This window comes from Canis lupus, chromosome 25 (assembly GCF_011100685.1).
Source record: "Canis lupus familiaris isolate Mischka breed German Shepherd chromosome 25, alternate assembly UU_Cfam_GSD_1.0, whole genome shotgun sequence".
In the NCBI taxonomy this organism is placed as follows: Eukaryota; Metazoa; Chordata; class Mammalia; order Carnivora; family Canidae; genus Canis; species Canis lupus.
Genome location: NC_049246.1, coordinates 51,353,646 through 51,381,406, shown reverse-complemented (window position 1 = coordinate 51,381,406; position 27,761 = coordinate 51,353,646). Strand labels below are relative to the sequence as shown.

At 47.6% G+C, this 27,761-nt stretch overlaps 2 protein-coding genes across 5 annotated transcripts in view; one reads left to right on the top strand and one right to left on the bottom strand.

Annotated features, from left to right (window-relative positions):
• Window positions 1–26,796, bottom strand: part of SEPTIN2 (septin 2) — a 34,000-nt gene extending 7,204 nt beyond the window's left edge. The window contains exons 1-9 of one of the 2 annotated variants that reach the window (XM_038574447.1): window positions 26,652–26,796; window positions 19,149–19,178; window positions 17,647–17,767; window positions 7,861–7,947; window positions 6,955–7,078; window positions 6,020–6,154; window positions 5,718–5,835; window positions 1,706–1,807; window positions 1,171–1,316 (exon numbers count right to left, since the gene is read on the bottom strand). In XM_038574447.1, the coding sequence (XP_038430375.1) occupies window positions 1,171–1,316; window positions 1,706–1,807; window positions 5,718–5,835; window positions 6,020–6,154; window positions 6,955–7,078; window positions 7,861–7,947; window positions 17,647–17,767; window positions 19,149–19,157 (842 nt within the window). In that variant the 5' untranslated portion in view covers window positions 19,158–19,178; window positions 26,652–26,796. Of the gene's footprint in view, window positions 1–1,170; window positions 1,317–1,705; window positions 1,808–5,717; window positions 5,836–6,019; window positions 6,155–6,954; window positions 7,079–7,860; window positions 7,948–17,646; window positions 17,768–19,148; window positions 19,179–26,277; window positions 26,381–26,651 lie in introns of those variants that run through there. The other variant, XM_038574445.1, reaches the window with a different exon arrangement.
• HDLBP (high density lipoprotein binding protein) overlaps window positions 26,540–27,761 on the top strand; it is a 68,530-nt gene continuing 67,308 nt past the window's right edge. Inside the window, exon 1 of one of the 3 annotated variants that reach the window (XM_038574434.1) lies at window positions 26,540–26,692. In XM_038574434.1, the coding sequence (XP_038430362.1) occupies window positions 26,655–26,692 (38 nt within the window). In that variant the 5' untranslated portion in view covers window positions 26,540–26,654. Of the gene's footprint in view, window positions 26,693–27,385; window positions 27,409–27,761 lie in introns of those variants that run through there. The other 2 variants (XM_038574435.1, XM_038574439.1) reach the window with 2 other exon arrangements.

The window sequence follows — 27,761 nt, the reverse complement described above, 5'->3', positions numbered from 1 at the left end:
TGCACAGAGGTACAGATTTCAGCGGGTCCTTTTAGGTAAACAATGTCTGTTTTAGGTAAACGAGAACATACTTTTCTCAGAGAGCTTATGAAAAACATGCAATTTAAATACTCTTGACTTCTCAAGATGAAAGAATTGAGTAGTTTAAGCCATGGAAAAGACCATCAAAGTATTAATATTTTGGATAAACTAGAAATAGCACTTTGAATCTTCTAATCATATCAGAAAACATTCCTAATTTTCTTGGCTCAGCTTTTTCAAATACTTAAATAGCCAAGAATGAGTACAGATAACACATTCCTGTTTGCTCAGAATGTAGGGAAACGGAGTGATGGCTGAGGGCTGGTGTGCTGTCCCCCACCCTAAGAAACACCACGCACAGGAGGGGCTCCATCTGTACCTCCGAGACAGCAGCGGGACCATAAGGACCCATCCCTAGGCTCCTGTGAGGTGAAGGAATTCTATTTGATAAAGCTTAGTTAATTGTAGCTCCTGTGCTTTCTGTTCACTAAAAATTGCTAAACTAAGACATACACTTCAATTAGCTTATACATCAACTTTTAGTTACTCAAAATTTACCTAGATTGTCCATTCTTTGATGGATTAAAGGGCTTTTAGGTTTTAGCAATACCCTTTCTTCTAGCCTCCTGATTAAAGAATAACAGCAACTGCACTTATGTCACTAAATATGAACTTTACTTTTTAGAGGAAAACGTGGGTTTCTGCAGTGAGGTCTGTTGCAGGTGCTAAGAATGCACTGAAGAACGTCAGCGCAGCCCGGGGCAGACCTGGAGCGGTAGCGTGTTTCAGCCGGGAGTGCAGAAGCTGCCCTGCAGCCAGCCTGAACACCTGCCCCCAGAGCAGGAGGCGTCCCATGTTTGGTGCGGCCGTTCCACAGTTTAGACCCGGTCTATGTTCAGTGTCAAGAGAGCTGGGAGACTGGGGAGGAGGGTGTGCTAACCTCGTGAGGGACAGGCGGATTCAGCAATGTAAGTCACCGAGAGCCCCCGGGAGGGTCCCCGCGGGGAGGGCCCGCCTCAACGGGCTGCAGCAGCCCTGCTATGCAAGTACCACGGCACTGGCAGCTGTCCTGAGGCTGGGCACACCCTGCTGTCCGAAAGCTCTGCTCTTGGCGCCAGGCTCCCCGACAGGAATGCACGGGGGTCTTACATGAGCATTGTCCGCAGCTTCAGGAAGTCGTTGTGCTCCGGGTTCTCCACCTCCACAACACCCCACGGGTACAGGCGGCCTCTGACCTTCTTGCCCTTGGCTTCAATCAGCTGATTGGATCCAACCACAGAGAACGGTATACTGGCCTAGAAAGAGACACACAAGGTAGAGAGGCTCCACACAAGGAACTCGACTTTCGCTGTGAACACGAGAACCCAGGCACAGACTGTGTGCACTGCTGCGTACTACGTGCCTCCCTGGAAAGCTAACGGTATCGAACATTTTATTAAGAAGTAACAGGTATTTTTTGCATGGAAACAAGGATATGAAAGCAAATTAAACATGTAATACGATTTCTAAACCTTAGGGGACAGCTATGTCCAAATATATTTTTAGCAAAAATACGATTGTAACTGAACCTACCAGATGATCTCTCAAAGGCCAGCCTTCCAAGATGGGACCTTTGCCAACTCTTTCTACGGTGCTGATGACAGCAACAGGTGACTGGTGCTGGGTACCCGGCGACTGCTCTTACCTTGAGAAGTCTGGTTTGCTCTTTAAAGTCCTCATCTTCATCTGATTCTGCATCAGGTAAGTGGTAGATTTTGATGTTATGTTCTTCAATTTCATCCAGAATCTGAAAGAATGACAAACCAGGAGCAACCTTACCAAACCACATGATATTTCAATCAAACCCAACTATTAAAAATATATCAGAATTATCCAAATGTCAATACAGAATGAAATTGATTACTGATTTTCAAATAATTTTAGAAACTATTAGAGAAGTATTTATGCTTGCATCGAGGGGTCCACTGTCCAGAGTAAACAGCAGTGCACCACCTTTCACGTATAACGTGGCAGATGAACAACTCCAGGAGCGCCACTGAGAAAGCACACCACAAGCAGCCTCGGAACACCACATGCCAGATGCTGCAGGCGCCAGGAGAGCCACAAGCATCACCCGAGGAGTCAGGCATCTTCCAAGGACTGAGGAGGGAGAGGTACTTGGGGACCAATGCTGTTGAGGCTCAGAGGAGAGGACACCCAGAGTATGTTTCAGGAATAAGAAATAAAGGATGGCTAGAAAGTGAGCCTTCCAGCTGGGTAAGACGGAGGGACACCTGGAGTTACCAAGGGGAGCGTTCTCTGAACGCCAGGCTGGGCTCTGGGTTTTATTCAATAGGCAAAAGGTGTCAGCAGTAGAGCCACACGCTCCAACTAACCAGGTACGAGAGTAACCCAAAATCTGGGCTCAAACTGAAGGAAGCAGTGGTGCAGCAGCTGTGCCCAGCCCCCAAGCACCCTCCGCACTGGGCACTCCAGCAGGTACAGGCAGGCTGGGGCTGCACGTCCTCTGCGGGGTCCTGGACCCCAAGGACATACCCCAAGTCAGCACAAATATCCCTGCTTTAAACCCTCATCTGGCAATGGTTCTTCCTAATGGGAACTCTCAGGCCTTCAATGATCAAGGATGTCAGACTTAACATGCTGTGGGCACTAATCCGGGATTCATGAAGAGGTCCTTCTCCCTCTTCCTAATATCCCTTACCTTCCAACCTGACCATGTCCTCTCAACATTCCCATTCACAGCGGAGGCTAGGAGCCATCTCACCCGTGGGGAAGTTAGGCAGTAAAGCAGGAACCTGCTGCATCTCTTTCCCTTTCCGGCCCGTTACCCATCCCTGCTAGCCACATTTCCTCCACTCTGGCCCCATGTGCAGGGCTTACATTGAGGATGAGAATCGAGCTGAGAATGAGTCATATATAGGCTACTTTGAATTGGAAAAGAAGAAAAACAAAGTGATGAATCAAAACAACCACACATTTCTTTGGGCGACGGCACCAAAGATGGGCCCAGGTAAGGAGCCAGAGAAGCTGGGAGACAAGCTCAGGAGTGGGGAAGAGGAGACACTTGTTTACACACAGAATTCACATGCAAAAGAAGATTATCAGAGGGATAGAAGAAGCCACAGGAGTTGATATGATCAAAACAAGAACAAGTATGCTGACATTCAGGGGCTAGGCAGACAAGTGATACAACAGGCAGAAAGACAAGTCTTCCAAAAGTACAGCAAACCCCACTGCTGACGCCTGAGGTTGGTGGAGGGCCCTGCTGCCTAAGCCCCAGAGAGGACAGCTGCTGCTGGACAAGGAGTCAGAGATGAAGGAGAGGGCAGGAAATGACGCCAGGAAGCATAGGACCAAAGCGGATCTGCCAGAGGTTCAGATTAGGGAGTGGGGGTATACAGGAGGCACAGGGGAGAAACCAGATAACGAGACGGGAGGAAAGAGGAAAGAGGCCCAAGATGAACGTGGCAAGGGCAACACAGGATCTCAATTCATCTCAGACTGTGAGTTCCAGACACAGGATTAGAGATGAGCGTACAAAACCTTCTGGCTCTGACCCCAGCTCCCCTGCCTTTCTGAAACCCAGCGTAGAGTTCCCGTAAGTGGGCTTTACTAAAATACGTCCTGTCAAGCACAAACATGTCCAAGCTTTCGGGGGCTCTCCCAAAGGCCTGGGTATCTCCTAAAAGGCTGGCAGGCACTGAGACAACAGGGGAAAAGGCTGAGAAACATGCATGCATAGAACTGAAGAACTCGGGATCCCTGGGTGGCGCAGCGGTTTGGCGCCTGCCTTTGGCCCAGGGCGCGATCCTGGAGACCCGGGATCGAGTCCCACGTCGGGCTCCCGGTGCATGGAGCCTGCTTCTCCCTCTGCCTGTGTCTCTGCCTCTCTCTCTCTCTCTATCATAAATAAATATTAAAAAAAAAAAAAAAAAAAGAACTGAAGAACTCTACCAGGACAGGAGACATCAAGGACAATGTGGAAACGTGAAAATCAAAACTAGGTCTAAAAACATAATGCCCGGGCAGCCCCGGTGGCTCAGCGGTTTAGCACCGCCTTCAGCCCAGGGCGTGATCCTGGAGACCCGGGATCGAGTCCCACATTGGGCTCCCTGCAAGGAGCCTGCTTCTCCCTCTGCCTATGTCTTTACCCCTGCCCCCCCACCCCGTCTCTCATGGGTGAATAAATAAAATCTTAAAAAAACAAAACAAAAAAACATAATGCCCATAAGTCAATAAAAAAGCAACAAATGCAATAGCACAGGCTCAGAAACCTCAGAGAACACACTAACGGGGACCAAGCACCAGGCCACCTCTGCACTCACATCAGCAACCGGGAAACACAAACAGAAACCAGACACCACGTCCCACTTCTAGATGAGAGATGCTCCAGAAACCGGGTGACACACCCAGGTTGGTTCCAGGGGGCACAGCACGGAAGCTCACAACACTGCTTTGAGAATGTAAGTCACAAACTTGTCTTGAGAGAAATTCCAACTTTAAATGCCCACCTTTCAACACTTAAGATGCCCATCAATTTCCTTTCTAGGAACCTGTCTGACTTAAACAACAATGAGAAGACAGACAGGTGCCTACTCTGCGCCAGGTAGTGTTCTAAACTCTTGGAACATACAAGTGAGCTAAGCAAAGATCCTGATGCCAGGAATTGAGGGGCGGGGGTGGGAGGACCAACAGACACACTGAAGAAACATTCTGTGTGTGCTGGGAGTGCTCCTAGCTGAGAGTATGTGTGTGTGTTGCTCTGAGCTGAGTAAGTGTGTGGGGGTGTTTTCTGTGTGGCTGGGAATTCTTAGAAAGTCAAATGGCAGAGTAAGATGTATGCTATGGTCCCATTCTATAAAAACAACATAAACAGACTCTGCTCTAGAAGGGTAAGTACATAACTTTTAATAACTACTGCTTTTACGGATAATGAAAAGAACTTTTGGGGTGCCTGGGTGGGTTAGACAGTTCAGGGTTGGATTCTTGATTTCAGCTCAGGTTGTGATCCTTCAGGGTTGTAGGATCGAGCCGTGTTGGGCTCCACGCTGGGCATGGGGTCTGCCTGGGATTCTGGGTCTACCTGCTGCCCCTGTTCATGCTCTCTCTCAGAAACATAAACAACTTTTATTTGTAGTATTTAGCACATGAGCTTGGACTTTCTTAATAAGCATACAAATAAAAACAGGCAAATAATTAAAAAAAAAATATGTAACAAAGAGCCCACAAAGAAGCTTTATAGGATAGCAGAGAAAAAAAGCACCGGAGACCAACAGCAGCATATGGCTGCTGGGAGGTGGGGGCACTCAGGCTGGCGGATGGACGAGGGAACCTCTGAATGGTCAAAACACAGGCCCTTTATAGGAGGAGTACAACTAAAACATATTCCTAAATGGATTGTTTGTAGTAACATGTTTTGATAAACAGAACTTCACCGAGACGATCACACTCTCCCACACTCACGTTATTCACCTAGCACGTGCGGTCCCCTCTCCTCATTGAGGGTGTTCTTGGGGAGGGAGAATTACTAAGAGTAAGACCTCGATACCTTTGTACAGGGAGCAGATCAACAACCTACAAGCATTAGGTGTTCTTGAGAAACCATCAAGACTCGCCGCCTGCTCCCCCACATCTCAGACACACGTGTCCTCTTGCCGGCGCCCGGCCCTCTGCTGCCCCGAGTAGAAAGCACGTACTCTTTTCTTCAAGCGCTCCCGCTCCTTCAGGGTGAGGGTGTCAGCTTTGGCAATGACGGGCACGATGTTCACCTTATTGTGTATTGCTTTCATGAATGCGACGTCTAAGGGCTTAAGTCTGAAAGGAATGAGACAATGCCAGGAATTCAGGGGAAGAACGGGGAAATCACACATTTCTGTTCTCTCAAAATTACCTCGCTTCTTACGTTAAAATATGCAATCTGGGGGAAGCAATCAACCCATCAAGTAAAAAGGAAATTCTAAGTATGTGTGGGTTTCCATGGCGAGCGGTCCACACTTACCCATGTCCGAAGGGTGAGATGAAGTAAAAGCAGCAGTGCACCCTGTTATCGATGATGTGCCGCCGGTTCAAACCACTCTCGTCATGCAGGTACCGTTCAAACTGCTCGTCGATGTAGGAGATGATTGTCTTGAAACTGTGAGAAACATAAACACTGCTAACGATGGAACACAAAAGGCCGATAGCGCATAGCTTCAAAGACCAGCGTTTCTTCTGTTCCCTGCCTCCTTACCAAATATAATCTGATAACTCATTTATAAGATGGGCTGGAAAACGGACTCCTACGCTTGGGAAGATGGAGGTTTCTGGAAGCGTGCCAAGCATCACTTCCCCCACAAGGCGGGGGGAGTGTGTCAAAGGCCTGAACGGAACCGTTCAAAGCACCTGAGGTGACTGAGCGGACAGAGGGCCGCCAGCTCACACAAGGACCGTGACTGACTGCACAGAGGACGGGGTGGCAGGAGAGCACTGGGCGGGGAAGGAAGGAGACGGGAGGCCTTCCCCAGCCTCCCCTTTCTTCCTCACGTGCTGGCAAGCTGGTGCTCTCCGCTGAGGTAAGAGCCCACAGTGCCTCCATGACCGAGGTCCTCTCTGCGGTACAGGGGGCACAGTGCTCTTCTACCTGTAGGTCCCCTTACTTGGGCTAATGATGTCAAGGACCAAGTCTCTAAGAGAAAGGACTACGTCATAATCCTCTCCATTGGCCACGGTTCTTTCAGATCAAAGTGTTTCACTTATACCAGCAGTTGAAGGATAGTTGGTTCTAAACAGAAAAAATACCCGTTCTGTGTGAGACTCCTCACTGAAGATGTTATAGTTTCACTGCCTTATTACACAGCTGCCTCAGACCCACTCATCACCCGTAACGCTGTGGATCGTGAATGCGTCAGAACGACCACCAGCACTTGCGGGGCTGCATGTCCCCGGAGGCCATACCAGTCCCTGCAGTTGATGGCATCCCCGTAGCCGGGCGTGTCCACCACTGTCAAGCGCAGCTTGACCCCTCGCTCCTCGATCTCCACAGTCGAAGCCTCAATCTGGACAGTTCTTTCAATTTTCTCTAAAAAAGAAACAAACTTCATAAGAAAATATACCTAGTAATTAACCCAGTTTTCAAAGACGAGAGATGACCTGTTACTTTCTTACTCAGAAACAAATGACTGAGAACTTCATGACCTTCTTGGAGGATGGTTCTCAGAGGTTCACACAAGGACTGTGTACAAACGATCCCCGACCTGGCAAGGAAACCTGGCAGCTAAGATTAAATGCTGGCTTGGGAGGGCTAAAATGCCAATATTGAAAATTATGACCTCCGTTGCTAAGATAAAGAGCAATTTATGAATTTATTTAAAAACTGAATTCAAAGTTCCTGTGAGCGGGCTCCACATGCCAGCTGTGGCGGCCCAGGGCCTGGGCTCCGACCACGTGTGCTAACCCATGCACCCCAGGAACGTCCCTGGATGCACCGCAGCGCTCCCACCACAGGCGAGGAGGGCACACACCTGCTCCCACAGCAATCAGCTACGTAGACAACTCTTTTCAGGAGAAAACATTTTGCCTTGATCCTCCCATCAAACATAATACAGGCAGAAACTACTTCTATTACTTGATAGCGAAAGGAAACCAGCTCGGAGAGGATGGCCCTGCGGATTCATGCTCAGGGTCCACAAGCAGGATCCTAGGGCTGCAGGTGCAACCCCTTTCCCGACCAGAAGAACGCTGTGCTTGTGTTTACAGCAGAACAGAAGCACAAGGCTGAGGCTGAGGCAAAAACATCAATGCTGTGCTCTCAGCAGCGGTCCCGCAGAGAACTACGCGTACAGCACGATAGGGCTCTTGTACCTGCGGCTCCAGGTATGATTCTTTCTGGGTAGAGATCAGTCAGGAATAGGCTGTTTATGAGAGTTGATTTTCCTAGACCCGATTCACCTTTAAATGAAAATGAAAACATTGTCACAACATGACCCATAGGACATGGTAACCTACTGATTCACGGGAGGCCTAGCTCGGGGCTAAGTGCCTCACACACGTCATCGTCTACACTCCACACGACCCCTACCACTTTGGTATGACTCTCCTCACTTCATCAATGGGGAAATGGGTGTTCCAAGGTTAGCAACTTGCCTTTGCTCAGAGAGCTATCCAGAGCACGGCCTTGATTTGAACCCAGGCCTATCAGTCTCCAGAATTCCCACACAGTAAGACCAGAAACGCCCTCTTAGTTCTTCACGAAGGCGTGGAATGGACTTTAGCAGTGGGTCTTTATTTTTTGATGAATAGAATACAAAGTTTTCAGTGATGATTTTTGCTAACCGTGAAAGTAAGCACATTTTCAGAAAACTGAACACATCAAACCATGTCAACAGCACTCTGACTTGCCAAACCGTGGGAAGTGGAAACGGAACAGATGCCCAACATTGCCCTCTAGTCTGCAGCCTCCCTCCTGTCACTGAGGCGAAGCAGGCCACCTCTCCCCCTCTCCTGCTCGCACACACACGACCCGCCACTGCTGTCTCATGTCAGACAACCTGCCCGCTCAACACTGTTGAGTGTGTAGGACCAATTAAGAAAACACATACTCATTGCAGAATGTGATGAGTTAAGAATTCTTCAACTACTGGGGCACCCGGGTGGCTCAGTGATTGAGCGCCTGCCTTCAGCTCAGGGTGGGACCCCAGGGGCCCGGGGTCAAGTCTTGCGTGGGGTTCCCCGCGGGGAGCCTGCTTCTCCCTCTGCCTGCGTCTCTGCCTCTCCCCAGGTCTTATACATTCTAGGAAGCATGCACAGATTCCACCGTTTCACTGCAGGCCATTTACTAAGGCCAAGTTGTGCAAGGAGAAGTGCTTCTGCACTTAGTGCCTGACTGTCCCCTGGTCCCCTCGGTTTTAATCTCCCTCTGCCCAGTCCTGCACCGCATGTGGAAGGGACACACATCTGTTTTAAATATCATTATTTCTGGGAAAATGAAGAACAAGAGTGAATTCGAAATGTGTAGACATACAGAATAAGGACTCTGCTTTAATTAGATCGTAACTTTCCTATGTGGAAAGGAGTATCAAAAGGACAAAACCAGAATTACACGTTGAACATGTCCAAATAGGAGGACACCAAATTATCCTTTTAATAAACTGCCTAGCAACGTCCCCTTACGTTTTTATCACACAATGAGGAGATTTTAACAAATAAGTGCTCAGTCCTTTTGTGTGCCTGGCCCAGGTCCAGGCTCTAGGACATGAGAAAGACCAGAGTAGCTAAATCCCTGCTCCCGTGCAGCCTGTGGGTCCAGTGGGAGAGGACAAGTAAGCAAAATCACTCTGTCAAGGACAAGGTGGTGACAGATGTGGGTGATGAAGCTGAAAGGGACCAGGGCACAGAAGACACCTCAACAGAGGTATATGAGTTTCTTTTTAAAAAGTAGGGATACTCCAGTGATTGATTCTAAATTATAAATCTTCATTTAAAAGGTGGAAGTATCTTCACTTGGAATGACTTTCAGACATCTATAAGTAATAAACTCATTAACTCAGAACGTGCTGCTATACTTGGGCTGAATCTGTGGGCGGCTGGCTTTGTGACTGCACGTTACCAGTACCTCCGTCCCACGGGAGTGTCTCAGGTGCCTTTACATGGGGGACACAGGACTCAAGAGATCTGGAGCGTCAGGCCCACGGCACGGGACGCACCAGGCTCAGCACCCTTCCGCAGCAGTCCCGCGGAGGTGGTGACAGCGAAGGCTGACTGGCCTGGGAGGGATCCGGGTTTACAAAATGGCTCGTGTTTCCACCAACCAGGGAGAAAAGACCAGGCATCAAGCACAAGGTGGCGCCACCATATGAAAAACACGTGCAGGTGACAAAGGTGAGCTTCATTTTACAACTGTATTCTCAAATCCTATTAGGCAAAAGGTCCCAGAAGCTTCCAATTAAAACAGGCTAAACTCCCCTCGCTCCCCGCCCCAAACGTAGGCCCTACCAAAACAAAACAAAACCCACGACTCTCTAACACGGGGCCCTTCACATCTTTACTTCTGAATTTTATCCAATACAACAACGTGCTCTCTCACACACGGTGCAGCCAGAGCCATTTGGGGGGGGAGGGGGCCCAGGGGGTAGCATCCGACGCGGTCCGCAGAGCCGGGCGCCGCTGAGGAGGTGCCACTTCATGGGAAAAGGACGCTCAGGCAGGCCCTGCGCAGCTCACAGTGCCCGTCCCAGGTGCAGGCGCCCTCAGGAAGCGGTGCCCAGAACGCGACTGCGCAGTTTCAGAGCACGTGAACCTGTGATGACATGGGCATATTTTTGCTGGAAGGAAGGTCAGTTTTCATTTTCTTAGCTTAGTTCCCAAGTTCTCAGTGTTCACTCCGTAGGCCCTTGTGAATTTGGCCACCCTAACCGACCTATGGACTTTCTACGAGGGCATGTATTTCCACGATACATTTTCTAATTTTAACCTTGCTTTTCTTGTGAATAGAGCCATCACCCCACATAATGGTGGGAGACTGGAAACCTGTTATAAACCACCACCAACTACGACCATTTGACCAGACTTCAGCAGCATCATGTTCCCTCACAAGTAACCCACCACCTGACCTCTGTCCTTGAAGTCTTTTTCTTTCTTTTTTTTCTTTAAGATTTTATTTATTTATTCATGAGAGACTCGGAGACACAGGCAGAGGGAGAAGCAGGCTCCATACAGGGAGCCCGACGTGGGACTGGATCCCGGGACTCCAGGATCACACCCTGGGCCGAAGGCAGGCGCTAAACCGCTGAGCTACCTGGGGATCCGCCCTTGAGGTCTAAAGAACGTATTTATGATTCTAAAATTCTTGCAAACTGTTGCCCAAACACTTAAAAGTTTTTGTTTTTAAAAAGATTTTACTTGAGACAGCAAGAGCACACATGTACAAGTGCGGGGAGGGGCAGAGGCAGAGACTGAAGCAGACTCCATACTGAGCACGGAGTGAGCCCAGGGCCCTGGAGCTCCATCTCAGGACCTGAGCTGAAACCGAGAGTCAGACACTTAATGCACTACTCAGGCTCCCCAATACTTGTCGTTTTTCATTTGCATATGATTGTTTTGTAAAATTTATTTCCTTAGAAGCATGCCACAGTTTTAAAAACAATGCCTTTTCTCTTCAATAGTCTCTGACTTACAAGTTAGGTGCACTGGCCCTTTCCCGATATAGATTTTCCCTCTACCCAAAAGTAGAGTGTTCCCAAGCATAAATGGTGGACAGCAAAAAAGCAAATACCACTAACTGGTATGGAAGCATTTTTTGACATTCTTAGATTACCCCCTCCCCCCCCCCCAAAAAAAATCACATCTCAGGCTTTTCTTTTTCTGATACCTTAGAATATATCTTAACAGAGATGCAAAATTAATCGAGGTGAACCCCAGATGCCTGCAGACACAGTTCAGAACTCTGGCCGCGGATGCAGAGATGCTGAGAGTGGGAAGGAGCTCTGGGGGTGTGCTATCTCTAACTGCTCATGGCAAAACCCACGCCGAGCTCTTTTGCTTGTCTTTCGGTTAGTGAAAATGGGCACTATTGTTAGGTCTTCCATAAAAGGCATAATGTGAACTTTCAGAAAGCAGGGGATACCTGTATACCATTTTTCTTAAGCTGCTAATAGTTACAATTTGCAAGTTGAGGGTTCGTGTGGTTAAGTTACTAGTTGTTTTTATTATTATTATTTTTTTAAATTTTTATTTATTTATGATAGGCACACAGTGAGAGAGAGAGGCAGAGACACAGGCAGAGGGAGAAGCAGGCTTCATGCACCGGGAGCCTGACGTGGGATTTGATCCTGGGTCTCCAGGATCACGCCCTGGGCCAAAGGCAGGTGCTAAACCGCTGCGCCACCCAGGGATCCCTGTTTTTATTATTTTTTAAAGATTTTATTTATTTATTCACGAGAGACACACACACAGAGGGGGCAGAAACACAGGCAGAGGGAGAAGCAGGCTCCCTGCGAGGAGCCCGACGTGGGATTCGATCCCAGGACCCTGGGGTCACACCCTGGGCTGAAGGCAGACGCTCAACCACTGAGCCCCCTGGGTGTCCCAAGTTACTGTTAGTCACTATCCAGCTCACCCTTAATCCCCTATCTGCTTTACTTCCATCCCACATTACTGAGGTGTAACTTACACACACCTCAGCTCAAGGGTTACTTGGACTCATGCGAACTGTACTGATGGGTTAGTTTGCCAAAGTACCACTCAGGTAAACTCCACCCAAGACAAAGACCTCTGTGCCACCAGAGCGCCTCTGCAGAAGTCCGTCAGCTTTACCCCTCTGGCATCACGTACCAACCTTTCTGTCCCTACAGATTGGTTTTGATTATCCTAGAACTTCATATACACAGGATCACGCAGCATGCCTTCTTGTGTCTGGCTGCTTCTGCTCAGCCAATTAGCTCTGGAGATTCATCCACGCTGCTGCACCTAGCAGCAGCCCGGTTTCTTTGGATGCCTAGCACTTTTCCCTGATACAGACACACCACAATGTGCTGATCCACCTCCTGCTGGACACCTGCGTTAAGTCCAACTGGAGCTACTGCAGGAAGAGTGGCGATGAACATCCATCAACAGTCTCTTGGACATGCTATCATTTCTCCTGGGTGACCACGTAGAATGGGAACTGTCAAGTTACACGGGAATTGACAAGAAAGCACCAAACTGGTTTCCAAAGTGGCTGCATCACTTTATATCCTCACCAACCAGCAGGAGAGTTGTTGCCCATAACCTTGCTACCACGTGGGCTGCCAGACTCTGAGTGTGTGAGGGCATCTCGTGGGGCAGTGTACATTTTCCCTGATGACTGAGGATGCCGTGTGTGTCCTGGCCACTCAGCATCTCCTTGTGGCCCTTTTCTGTCACTGGGGAGTTGCCTATCTGACTAAACTTCCTCCTAGAATTCGGACAGCTCTAGTTAGGCCAACAACCCACCTAGAGGGAACTGTGGTGGAGAGGGTGAAGGAGGGCTTCATGGTCACCATCTGCCACATGACCATCTCCGTTACAGTGCTAGCTGCAAAACGACCCAGCTTTCCCCCTCTGCATCACCTTGGCACCTCTGCCAACTCAGCTGACCGTGTGCACGTGGGTCTACTTTGGGCTGTTGTTCTCGTCAGTGGATTTCGATGTCTACCCTTACCACACCGAGGTTCCTGCTGGTATGTCTTGAAATCAGACAGCAACAGTCCTCTACGTGGTTTTGTCTATTCCAGGCCCTCTGCACTCACTGCTTACACTTCAGAATCAGATTGTCCATCTCCATTTTTAAAAAGCCTGGTGTGGGGTGTCTGGATGGATCAGTTGCTGAAGTGTCTGCCTTCAGCACAGGTCATGATCTCGGGGTCCTGGGATCCAGCCCACATCAGACTCCCTGCTCTGCCTCTGCCTCCTGCTTGTACTTGCTCTCTCTCTCAAATAAATATTAAAAAATAAAACAAATCAATTAAAAAAAACCCATGTGACGTTGGCTGGCATTGTGTTGACTCTACCATCGCTCTCAGGGCACAAGGACACCATCATGGGCACTCCCGGCACACTGGCAGCTCTCACGGCTTACATGACCTTGTTTCTCTCAGCCATGTTGTCCTGCTGTCAGTGAAGGTCACACACACATTTTGCTACCTTACCCTCAGCAGTGCACACTTCTTATGTTACGATAAATGGTACTGTTTTTTACAGTGTTTTTATTACTATTGTTTTTGATAGTCTTGTCAAGGTCATTTAAAAATAACCTGTTGGTAATAAATAGAAATCAACCTTATTTTTGTGTACTGATCAGAACCTATAATCTTGATAAAATTCACTTTATTAGACCTAGTAGTTTGGGAATTCCTTAGAAGTAACATACACAAGTCATTACACTTGTAATTAAGAATGTTCTACTTTCTTTTTTCATGTGAAAGAGTAACATTAACTATAGGTTTTTAGAATATACTCAATCAAGTTGAGAAAACTTCCTTTTATTTGTAGATTACTAATTTTTAGAATCTTTAATGGGTTATGAATTGTTACAACTGTATGTTTTAGATGACCGCATGAATTTCCCCTTTAGAACCATGGGAACTGGGGTGCCTGAGTGGCTCAGTTAGTTATGCGTCTGCCTTTGGCTCAGGTCATGGTCCCAGGGTCCTGGGATCGAATCCCACATTGGGTTCTCTGCTCCGTGGGGAGCCTGCTTCTCCCTCACCCTCCTCTCCCTGCCCCCTGCTCATGCTGTCTCTCTCTCCAAAAAAAAAAAAAAAAAAAAAGCACCATTGAAATTGGAGATTCCAATGTTAAACCACACGCTCTTGAGATAAACCCCACTTGTTAGGACATATAGTCAGCTTTATCCCAAACATGTGCCTCGAAGGTGAGAATTTGTTCCAACACAACTGATATGTTAAGAGAACAATTTCAACATAAGAGTAACGTTGCATCTCCCTATGTGTGATCTCGCTCATGACCAAACAGGTGAACACGAAGACCAGACCCAGCAGAACCAAGCCATGGAAGCATACTCCCGTAGGTGCACCCCTTGGCTCCCAGCAACCTCAGTTAATCGGGTACCATGGGCCACACCCACTCACCTCTCCCGACACAGCTTCCCATCCGACACAGCTTCCCATCCGTCTGCACCCAGCCCTCCTTCCACCATTTCCTGCACTCACCCACTCTGACAAACTTTAGGGACTAGTCAACCCACAATGCTTCTACTTGGCATAGTATATGGTATTTTAACCAATTAACACGTTAGAATCATTTTTATTCCGTTCCTCTCTCCCTTCCAAATGTGCCACTGAAGCAGCTTTAGAGTCTTGTGCCCCCATTTTCTTCAGAAGCCAGTGGTTTCAACTGCATTGTTGCATAATGTTTTTAAGGAACATATGTACATTGTATGATAGCAGAACTGACTGTATTAAGCATTTTTATATATTGCTGGCCTTGCCAAAATTTTATTGAGATGTCTGTGTCTATGCTCATTAAGATTTAGCCTGTATTTTTCTCATTACTGAGTCCAGGATAATGCTGGCCTATAAAACACTCTCTCCATGAAGAGTAGCTTTGGTGAATGTTCCACATGCACTTGAAAAGAATGTGTTATCTTGCAGTTTCTCAGCCTAGTGCTCTCAATGCCAATTAGGTCATACTGGTTGATAGTGTTACTTTAACACTCTGCAACGTTACTGATTTTGTTTCATAAATTACTATGCAGAATGTTAAAAACCCATTCTTAGAGATTGATCTTTCTCCTTTCTGATTGTGCACTGTGCATTGTGGAGCTCTGTGATTAAGTATGTGCACATACAGCTGCGATGAGGTCATCCTGAACTGATTCCTACATCTTTCCGATACATACTTTTTCACTTTGGGAGTACCCAGGTAGTAGACCACAAGTCCACTCATCTGGTATGAATACAACCACTTCAGGTTCTCATGGGGGGCTTTGCTTGAGGATTTTCCACCCTGGTGTCCAGGCTCACAACTGCCTGCCTGACTGTCACGGTCACGGCTGTGTCCCTTCTGCCAGGGTGCTGCCTCATCTCTTCTTTCTCTTTCTGCCTTCTTTTGGATTAAACAGAGGTTTTTGTGTTCTTGTTTATCAAACCTACTTGCTTTCAGCCAAACCCTTGCTTTACTTTTCTAGTGTCTGCTCCAGAGGTGCAAACAGGCAATGTTAACCTCCCCTATGGAATATCCCACCAGGTCAACGCATCACAGCAGCTCCTCTACGCACCTTCCTATCTATGCTATCCTGGCTCACCGTACTCCAACATCATATGGTGTCAGCTTCGTTTAAAAGGCAATTATCATTAAAAGAAATGAAAAACCAAGAAAAGTGTTTATATTTACTGACACACTTGCCATTTCCAGGGTTCTATCCCTTCTGTCAATCTAAGAAACCTTGTTTAATAATCTTTCTTTTGGGGCACCTGGGGGGGGGGCTCAGTGGTTGAGGTCCTGCCTTTGGTTCAGGTCATGACTCCGAGGTCCCAGGATACAGTCCCCCACTGGGCTCCCTGTGGGGAGCCTCTTTCTCTCTCATGAATAAATAATTAAAAAAAAAAAAACAAACACAACTTTCTTCTGGTGCAGATCTGACAGTGATAAATTCTCTCGGCTTTTATCTAAAAATGCTTGTATTTCATTTTTTTAAGTATCCATTTTTCAAGGTTATTTTTGATGAATTCAGAATTCTAAGCTGATGGTTTTATTCTTTTAGTACTTTGAACTGTCATTTCACATGGCTTATATGATTCCTGGTAAGTCGGTGGTTCTTTTCACCTTCAAACCTCTGTATGCAATGTGCTTGTTTCCCACCACCCACAGCCTTACTTGTAAGACTTTTCTGTTTATCAGTGCTTTTCACCAACTGGTTATTGTGTGCCATGGAGTGTTCTTCATATTTATTCTACTTGGTATCTGGATTATTTATTTATTTATTTATGATACTTTCTATTGAACTTTTCTCTTCTGCAGTGCAAAATTTGCTGTTAGGTCAGAAAAATTTCCATCTCAGTTGTTGTAATTTCTATTTTTTTTAACCTCTAGTTCTTTCTGTTAAGTCTTTTCTGGTTATCTTGTACTTCCTTATTGTATTGCTATTCTCCTTTACGAACCAAGAGTGTATTTAATTAAAATAGTAAATATTCTCTTTTACCAATTCTATCACCTGTCACTTCTGGACCTATTTCTATTGCCTGATTTCTCTCCTGGTTATGTGCTACATTGTTTTGTTTCTTTGCATAAACAGTACTTTATTACTGGATGCTAGCAAGTATCAATGTTACACTGTAAACTAGATTTTCTTTTTTTTTTTTTAAAGATTTTTTTTTTTTTACTTATTCAAGAGAGACACACAGAGGGGCAGAGACATAGGCAGAAGGAGAAACAGGCTTCCTGCTGGGAGCCCAATGCAGGACTCGATCCCAGAACGCCAGCATCATGACCTGAGCCAAAGGCAGACACTCAATCACTGAGCCATCCAGGCATCCCATGTAAACTGGATTTTGACAACCTTTATAAACGAATGATGACTTTTACCCTGAAAAGTAATTTGTCAATCAGCTTGATTCTTCAAGACTTGTTTATAACTTTGTTAAGTGAAGGTCTAGAACAGCTTCCACACAGCTACTGGCAGGTCTCAGCTCCCTGCCTTGTGGAACTTTTATATAAAGCTGCTGGAGGGTCCTCACAACCCAGCAGCTGGCATCCCCAATAGTGATTTGAGAGAAGACAGGGGCATGCCACCATCTCTTTTATGACCTAGTCTCAAAGTCACACACCTTCATTTCTGCTGTGTCCTACTGACTACATGTATAAGTGCTACTCAGTGAGGAGGGGATACAAAGTATCACAAATACCAGGAGGCAAGAATCAGTGAGGCCATTTTGGAGGCTCACTGGCACAAGGAGTGAAATCTTGCACACGTACAAACAAGGAAGCCACAAAAATATGAGATTTTATTCATCAGCAAAATTTTCTAAAGATTTTTTTCCCCCAAATTCCCAGTTACTTGAATCTGACAATAAAGGAATTTTCCCACTGACTTCATACTATTACACCCTAAAGGTTGGGAAGGAGAAATAGGCACATATTTAATAAGCCTGAAGGTGTAAGTTAATTTCTTACCGACCACCATTAGTGTGAACTCAAAACCTTTTTTCACTGATTTTCGGTGAACTTGATTGGGAAGATTCGCAAATCCGACATAGCCAGGAGTTTCTGGATTTATAAACTGAGTTGGTTGTTGCTAAAATAAGAACAAATAAATACCCTGTTAGTTGCTATTAAGATATAATCAAACCTGTGACAAAGGTGTCATTAGTTCTCACACACACACACGCAAAATACATATATCCACTATTCAAAAAGGCATCTCTATCAGAAAACTAATGGTATTCACTTAAGAACATTTTTTTTCAAAGAAAAACTAATTCAGTATCATTCCACGCCTAAGTGCTAATCTAAAATTACATCTTTGTTAAGGAATTAAGCAACACATAAGACAAAATCATCTTTGTACAATTCAAATTTCGACTTCGGAAATTATCTATAGAGTTCCAGGAAAATCAGTCAAAATTTACAAAGTAATGCCGCAATCGAAAGTGGTTTCACTGAACAAATTTAGCAGAATGGCTTCCAAAAGTAAATCCTTCTAGGTATCAGATATGATGCATTTGTGAAACATATCCAGGAACAAGCCATAAGCTATGTCTCTTATTTATTTCTAGCTTTATGGGACAGTGCCACCAAGGGTGAAGCAGGCAACTTAGGGGTGGGATGTGAACATCTAGCTTCAGACCAAAGAGTAGACGGGAATGAGAAACGGAACATAGCTGATGACCGTACAGGGAAGCATCAATATTCCTCAACAGGTGGAAGGACCGATGGAGACGCAATAAAGCAAGTACAAGTACAGTAAAGCTGTAGAATCTAGGTAGTAGCACACTAAAAATGTGAGGAAATCAAAGATACACCAACTGATTTATTAATTTAGAAATAATATTTCATTTAGGATTACCTTTTAGAAATGCATATTCAAATACACAGATGTAAAAAGAATATTCACAAAATGTTGCTAGTGGTTATTTCCAAGTGATAGAATTACAATTAATATTTGCTTTTTTGCTCATCAGTGTTCCACATTAATACTTGCATAAAAGTTAAAACTAGTATAAATGATTATGTATAACACCCAAACACTCAAAAATAAAAGCAAAGTAATAATCTTGCAATCATAAAACAAGTTCTGCTTTTCTCAGCATGTCTTTTAGAGGTAATTTATTTTCAGGGCTCTGGGCTAATTTGCAAGCTGATATAAGCCAATTTATCAAATATAAGAGCCCTATAGATTTCATGATGATAAATTATTAGAATTTGAAATTATTACTTGATTGGTCTCCTGGGAATGATGTAAAGGAGCTTAAACGGATTGTTACTGATTTATTTAGAAACAAGAAATTGGAAATCTGAAAAAGGAAAGCTCAAAGTTTTTAGAATGTCAAATTAGAACTGTCTCAATGAATCAAATATATCAGTTGTATTAAAAATGAGTCACATAAGTCTTGAGTATAAGCAGCTTGAAAACATAAAGCAGTTTCTCTTTATGCATGAGAAGTGAGATCTCTTACCTTAGACATCTTCAGTGAAGATTTCTCAATCTGTTAAAAAAGAAATACATACACATATATCCATGTATGCATGCACACACATTAGATTTAGCATGAACTGACACGTAAAGACTTACACATAAAGCATAAACAGCTTCTGTTTCACTTACCTTGTCAATTGCGTCAAATTACAGAAATGAAGAGATTATCTCATTTTAAATTAGGTATTAAAAAAGTAGGTCAATTCAATCACCCATAAATACATACATATATATATATATATATAGACATTCTGAAATTTCAATAACATGCAAACTTTCTTTAGTACTGATGATATGCTAAGCACCAGGGACACAACAGGAGAAAAAGACATTCTCATGACCCCTGGAATTTCGATTTCCTTCCTCTCTCTGAAACCTGTCCAGAGGAAAGGGTGCTTGTAGAGCACTATGTGCTATTGGAGGTTCTTTGAGATCCTGAGAACTGGTTTTCGACAATGGGGCACACAGAGCAACATTTATAAGTAAAAGAAAAAGGACCTGAACACCCTGGAGTGCTGGAGGAGTGTGACAATAGCTTCAGAGACATTTGGAATTTTAATATGAATTTTAGAAAACTTGGAACATGGAGGGAACATGGAGTCTATTGGCTAACCTTTGGTAACAAAGTCAAAAGATATGAATGCAGTCAGATTTGATTCCCTTTAGAGCTTAGAAACCTATTAGGAAGTTTCATGTTCTTGCCTTCTCAGCCCCCAAACCTTAACATTCCTCAGAACTGTATACTCTCTTCCCCTCCTGAATGGAAATGTTCCCAACCACCTCTGAAGACAGGAGGCTCCTGCACCTCACGCACGGTATGGTTAGCTAAGGCTGACCGCAGTAGGGTTTATAGAATTCCACCAAAAACAAGCATCAGAGAGAGCCTTGGTTCTCCTTCTAGCGGCTCCCTGGAAGTCTTACTGGCATCTACCTGGCAGGAGAAGGGAGGCAGAAGAGAGCAGAGGACTCAGTGCAATCTGCAAACTGCTCACTGCTACCACCTGGGCTGAGAATGGAGCATGCTGGAAGGCTGGGCCACGGGGAAGAGCCACCAACTGAGGAGGTGTGGGAAGCTCCAAGCCCAGGTGGTGGAATGAAGGCAATCTGAGAGGAAAGAAGGAATGTTAGGCAACAACAGAGGCAGGAGATGAATTCTGAAGAACCTTTTGGCAAGGAAAGGAATCCAGAGGATGCTGGAAAAAGCCTGGAGAACAGAGGTCTGGAGCGTGAGTACTCCAGGAGTAAGATGACAGTCTTACTCTCTTATATCTCCCTGCCTCCAACAAGAGCTCAACAGGCAAGCACCAGGAAGAGGAAGGCCATAATTTGAAGCAAAAAAACAATATCACTGAGAAGAAGATGGAAGTGCACTATTTAAAAGAAACAAAACTGGGGGCACCTGGGCGGCTCCACGGTTGAGCATCTTCCTTCTGCTCAGGTCACGATCCCAGGGTCCTGGATGGACCCCGCATTGCACTCCCTGCTCAGCAAGGAGTCTGCTTCGCCCTCTGCCTCTGTCCCCCACCCTGCTCTTGCTCTTTTTCTCTCTAATAAATAAAATCAAATAAATAAAATCTTAATTTAAAAAAATAAAATGAAAGAAATAAGACTTATTGGACCCTAAAAACCATGATTTTCAAACTTAAAGTCTGGTAACTCGAATTGAACAAATGGTCACAGTTAAGACTCGAACTGTGACTCGGAAGACCAAATACAAAAAATCTTAATGCACAGGCAGTAATACAGAGAAGGAAATCATGGGTAAAAGATAGTCTTGGAAGAACAATCCAGGCCACCTACCATGTTAACAATAAGAGTTCTCATTAAGTGAACGGACAGAGGGAGGAAAAGAATAGCAACAGAAGAACAGAGTCCACACATTACCCGACTATCTGGAGTCAATGAAGGTCTCTTGAATAGAAAGGACACCCTAGGAAAGTTCTATGAATAATACAGGATCAGTATTAAACTACCTCTGTGAAACCTAAGAGTTGAGGACAAGAGTGAGAGCGCAAAAGTAAAACACTCCAAAGGGTGAGGTGAGGGTCAGATGGAACACAGATGGTTCTGACAGAAGGAAGAGCAAACGACCTTTTTTAAATAGAGATTCAGTGTGACTATAAAAGAAAAGGTAACCATTAAAAAAAAAAAAAAGGACAGCGGAACTTCCAAATTAAGAGAAAGATACAGAATAGCAACTTGATGAACTCAGCAAAATCATGGAAACAAGAGAAAAAATAATAAAATCAATCATTAAGTGCAAGGATATACTTAAAACAAAGTAACAAAAGTTTTGAAAACAAAGGGACAGCCTAAAAGACACCAGGCTGGCCAAACACAAAGAAAGTAGGACGGAAAATAACATCAGCCCAGGTGAGATTTAAGGTAAAAATGTGATCCTGATAAAAAGAACGATTTATAGGGAAGATACAACATTCCCAAATTTGCACATACAAATCATTACAGCAGATAAATAACATAAAGCAAAGACTAGAAAAAATGCCAGGTGAACTTGATAAAAATACAAGTATAAGACTTTACTAGCATCCCTCAGAATTACAAATTCAGTAAACAGAATATGAGCAAGCAGAGGATTGAGTAATACAACCAATAAATTAGAATCTACAGACACAGAGAATCTTGAGTTAATAGCATAAAGAGAAGCAGTTAAAGAAAAAAAATCATGTAATTACTATAAAAACTTTAAGTGAATCTTAAAATATATTTTTACAATTGATGTTTTCAACTTGTGATCTGTTAAAACTAGGAGAAAAAAAAATACAACTCCCAATTATTTGGAACACTCTTGGATATCCCTTGGAGCAATGAGAGTAACAACAAAAGCAAAACCCACAAGCTATCTAGAAAGTGATGGAACACAGTAAAAGCTTCATAGACTGATAAGAATTTGAGTTTTAATTATTTTCATTAAAGAATACTGAAAATAAAGAAATTTGGTTCTCAAATTGACAAAGTTAACTCAATAGAAGGATAAATGGATTTAAAAACTACTTCTCTGAAATAAATTCCTCACAAATCCCACTAAGGGAAAAAAAAAAAAAGCAACTATAGAAAAGAAGGTATAATCACAGACTCAGGAGACTCCACATATCAAGATGGCCAGAGATTTGAAAATCTGGAAGAAATGGATGATTTCCCAGACACTGTAAATTACCAAAATGGAACAAGAACTGAAAACATTGACCAGAACAAATACTACCGAACAGCTGAATAAAATCTACCAATGAAGACGGGACCAAGACCGGACGGAATTAGAGCTGTGTTCCATCCAACCCAGAACGAATAACACTTAAACCAATTCTATGAGGACACTACAACTTTAACAACAAACCCAGACAGAAACCTAAGAAAGCTGGTTAGGTAGCGCTATGTCAAATCTCACTCATGAATATAAATGCAAACATTCTCAATGAAATATTTTCAGCTATTAGGTTCCATAAATATACTAAAAGCATCCATCCACCTATATGAAGCCATTACAAAAAAATTAAAAGAGATAATCCTATACGAATTGATGCTGAAGAACCTATGATAAAATTTAGCAACCACCTCTAATGAAAACACTAAGGAAACTGCTTAAATCAAATGGACACCGAACACCAATGACAAATGTTATTTTCTCAACAATGGAATACTAAATCTATTTAAATTCTAATCATTAATTAGGCATGTATGTCCATTACCACTGTAATTATTTTACTTTTTTTTTAAAGTTTTTTATTTATTTATTTATTTAATTTATTTATGATAGTCACACAGAGAGAGAGAGAGGCAGAGACATAGGCAGAGGGAGAAGCAGGCTCCACGCACCGGGAGCCTGACGTGGGATTCGATCCCAGGTCTTCAGGATCGCGCCCTGGGCCAAAGGCAGGCGCTAAACCGCTGCGCCACCCAGGGATCCCTGTAATTATTTTAAAACACTTATTCTGGGGGCGCCTGGGCGGCTCAGCGGGTTAAGTGTCTGGCTTCAACACAGGTCATGATCCCAGGGTCCTGGGATGGAGCCCCTGCTTCTCCCTCTTCCTCTGCTGTTCCCTGCTTATGTGCCACATTCATGCCCTGTCTCAAATAAATAAAATCTCTAAAAAAAAAAAACAAACAAAAAACACTTATTCTTGGATGGTCTCATTTTTTGGGTTGTTCATTTGAATAAAGAACCAAACAAGATCTTCATACTGCAACCTCACTATTGAAATTCATTGATAAGACTGAATACACAGAAAACACAAATAGTTCAGTTAAAAAGAATTCTAGGGGTGCCTGGGTGGCTAAGTCAGTTGAATATCCAATTCTTGATTTTGGCTCAGGTCATGGATCTTGGGGTCCTAGGAATGAGCCCCAAGTCTGGCTCTGTGCTCAGTGGGGAGTCTGCTCAAGATTCTCTCTCTCTGCCCCTCCCCACCCCCACTCAAATAAATAAATAAATAAATCTTTTTAAAAATTCTAGAATAAGGTAGTTTAGTAAGATGGCTGGATAAAAGCCAGATGCAAAATAATTCCCTTCTGTACTAGTAATATAAAGGAACAGAAATAAGGATAAAATGCGTTCTACAACAGAATTAAAACAAAAAACAACCAAACACGTAAGAACAAATTCAGAAGAAAGCAGAGCCTGGTTGAACCAAATCATTTTTATTTCTCCCAAATAAGTATATAATGTGGTCCAACCCCAGGTGGAATCCTAATACGAGTTTTTTCTAAAAGGACTGGATAAAGTGACCTTCAAGTTTACGTGAAGAATAAATGCCTAAGGATAGAAAAAGAGTGGGAATGAATAAATAAATGAATGAATGAATGAACGAACGAATGAAAAAGAGTGGGCACTTGCCTTACAAGCTATCACACCTATCTTATTTCAAACAAACCCAAGAGGACTCAGGACTAACTTGGAGGTCTCTCCTGAATTCCAGACTTGCTTCTCCTCACTGAACCCTGGGCCTCTGCCTAGGTTCTGATCAACTTCTTTTGAGCACCCTGAGAACGCTATACCTGGAGCCCACCTGTGTTCACCTCATCCTGTTCAGCAGGACTGGGTTGTTTTTCAGGAGAGAAAGGGAACTTTCACTGCTCCCTATCAGTTTCCCGCTGAAAGGAAAGCAGGAAGACCTACTGGATACACACGTAGGGGAAAATGGAGAATACCATTACTGGAACAGGCTATGAATTATTTTAATTTAGCAAGCTTTTCTTGCCATATCCTATTTCTTTCACATTCAGGTTTTTTCCTGAAATATAATTTGGATCCACTATGACTTTCTAACAACATAAGCTACTAGCTAATTAATGTAAAATGAAGCTGAAAGAGGACCAAACCACGGAACTTTTGAAGCACCTGGTTTTCACTAAGAAAGCCTGCAACACGGGATGCCAAGCTCTGTGATTTACACCATGACTGCAGACCATTTGGATCCCCCACACTCAATGTGGTCAAACAAAAACTTCATTCTTTCATTTCAGGTTGTGCTCATTCTAGACGCTGGCAATTTAGACGTCTGTCTTTTCCTGAGCATGGCTTCCTTCTTCCACAGGGCAACACTCCCATCCCAATTCACACAGAACAAGGCAACTTTTCCAAAACAAAAGATGAAAAACAGATGGATAAAACTAGATTCTTGGCAATACGTGTAAATGTATTTCGCTAGTGGTATTTCTACCAGCGGATTGCCCTAACTACCCATCACGGTCGTGTTATTCCTGCATTTACACACACGGCCCCAACCCACACAGCGACGCTGAAGAGGACCCCGAGAGTCCGTTATCCCTAATCCAAAGCTCTTGAGACACTCGACCTTCAGATTCTCTGGATCTGAGGGAGGCACGACTCCTACACAGCGTGAGCTCAGCGGCTACCGGGGCAGCGCGTCACAGACACCGACACGTGTGACCACCAGCACGACGTGGTGTAAACACAGAAGGTAAAAGGCCTTCGGCCCAATGCTGCAGCAGGTTCTGGTGCGCCCTTCTCTTAGCTTACGCCTTCGGAGTCGGTCTAGAAAGGAGCCTGAAGCGCACTCATGAGCGAGGACGAGGGCAGCCGCGCCCCCCGCTTCCCTGGGTCGCCCTGCCAGCTCCAAAGCAGTCCGTGCACATCTGACCTGACCCGGCAGCCCCGGTCGTCACCCGGGCTGCAGTGCCAGGGGGCAGGTCAGGATGCAAAAGGGGAAAAGCATGAGGATCCCCTGGGCGGCCGAGTGCTCCCGGCCAGCGTCCGGGCCGAGCCGGGCCCCGGGAGCGACAGGCGGCCTGCGGGGAGCGGACACACACGGCCCGCCCGGGCCGCAGCCGCACCTCCCGGGGACCCCGCACGGCCGCGTCGGAGCAGCTCGTCCCGGCGCGGGGCACGTGCCCGGTGCGCCCAGGGCAGGGCCGGACCCCAGCCCCAGAGCAGCGCGGGGCGGGGCGCGCGGGGCGAGGCCGCAACCGGGACGAGACCCCGCGCCGGAGCACTCGCCGGACCCCGCAGGCCCCGCCCGGTTCCCCTCCCCCGCCGCCCAGGCCTGCCGCGCCGGGTTCTTCCGGCCACGTCCCGCCGCGAGCGACGAGGACCCCGGGGCGGAGGAGGGGGAGGGGCAGGGGCAGGGACGGACCAGGATCCCGGGGAGGAGGGGCCCCCGGGGTGGAGGAGGGCCCCCGGGGCGGAGGAGGACCCCCGGGGCGGAGGAGGACCCCCGGGGCGGAGGAGGGGCCCGCGGGAGGACGAGGACCCCGGACGGAGGAGAGACCTCCGGGGCGGAGGAGGGGCCTGCAGCGAACCAGGATCCCGGGCGGACCAGGGACCCCCGGGGCGGAGGAGGGGCCCGAGGCGCAGGAGAGCCCTCGGGGCGGAGGAGGGGCCCCGGGGCGGAGGAGGGACCCCGAGGCGCAGGAGAGCCCCCGAGGCGGAGGAGGGGCCCCGGGGCGGAGCACGGACCCGGGGGCAGAGGAGAGCCCGGGCCTGCGCCCCTCCCCCACACCCAGCGGGCCGCCGCCCGCGCCCCCTCCGCCCGCCGCCCTCCGCCCGCCGCCCTCCGCCCGCCGGCCTCCGCCGCGCCCGCCTACAGCCCGCACCCCCCCACCCCGCGACGGCGGGGCCCCGGCGAGCCACTCACCGCCGACCAGACGAGCGGAGAAGCAGGCGCCCACCGACCGCGCCGCGGACCGCCCAGAGCCCGCCGCCCACCCCGCCCCGCGCGCGTGGCGTCATCACGTCGGCCCGCCCCGCCCCGCGCGCGTGGCGTCACCACGTCGGCCCGCCCCCTCGCCCGCGCTCCCTGCCCCGGCGCGACCCGGCCTCCTCCCCGCCCCCGCCCCCGCCCGCCGCGTCCGAGAGCGCAGGCCCGTCCGCGCTGGCCGCCTCTGCGCAGGCGCCGCGCCCCTCCCACGGCGGTTGGCCATATAGAGGCTGGGGGCGGGGGGAGGTCAAGCGGAGCCTCTTCTCCTTTACCAAGATGGCGGCTCGTCCCTGCTCCGCCACGGCGCCCACCTTATGAGCTCGGCTTCCTGGCGCCGACCAGAGCGGAACAGGTAGCGCGGGTCCTTGCCTCGCGGGTGCGCGGCGTGGGAGGGAGGGCGTTTGCTTAGCGCGAGCCGGGGGGCCGCCGAGGGGAAGACGGGCGGCCGGGGTGCGGCGCGGCCGCGGCCGGGAGCCTCCGCCTCCGCCTCCGCGCTCTCCTCCGGGAAGATGGCGGCAGCGCCGAGCGGGCAGCGCCGGAGCGGGGCCGGGGGCTGCGGCGGGCGGCCGGGCGGGCCGCTCTAGCCCCGGGCCGCCCGCGTCTCGCTGGTGCGGGGGCTTCGGCCCCATTGGCCGCCGCGGGTCACGTGGGCCGGGGCCTGTGCGCGAACCGGAGAGCGCGGCGGCCGTCCCCGGGGACTCGGGCTCCGGCCTGGGCCGGGGGGGGGGGGGGGGGGGGCGGGGCGGGCCCGGGGTGCGCCGCCCGGGCGCCCCTTCCCCGCCCCGGGACCTCGGCGCGCTCGCACCCGCAGGTCGTGGCCGGGAGCGCGGCCCCTCGCCCTTGTGCGCCCGCGTCCTTGGCCCCCGCTGGACCCCGAGCCCCGCGACCCCGGCCGCCCCGACCTGGCGGGGAAGCCTGCGGCCGCGCTCGGCCCCGGGGCGCAGAGGGCAGAGGACGCGCGCTGGTTTTTCTCTTCCCGAAGCAGCTCGTGGCCTGGCACGGGGGATTCGCCCGCGGGGATGCGCGGGCTGCAGTGTTTTGAGGGCAGCAGCGCACACACGGCCCCAGGTACGGAGATAGGAAGGAGGCGGCGCTGCGGTTCCACCCGGCGTGGTTCTCGGTTCTCGGACTGGATTCGGAGCAGGAGTCTCGCCAGAACCGGGGGTTGTGATCGGGAAGACGAGCTTCTGCCAAGGGGACGCGACGGGCGGGAGGTCGAGCGGCTGGCCCGGCCCTGACTGTCCCGCCGCTCCCGTCCTGCAGGCCTTCGCGCCCTCTCTGTCCTCCAGGACGGCCCGGTTAGGGCAGGCTCTCCCGGGATTGCAGCGTCCCCCTGGGTGACTTACCCGCGTGACTCGCGACTCGATGCCATAGGTTCTGCACTCATGCTTCCCAAACAAAACTTGCGCATTTGCCAGGGT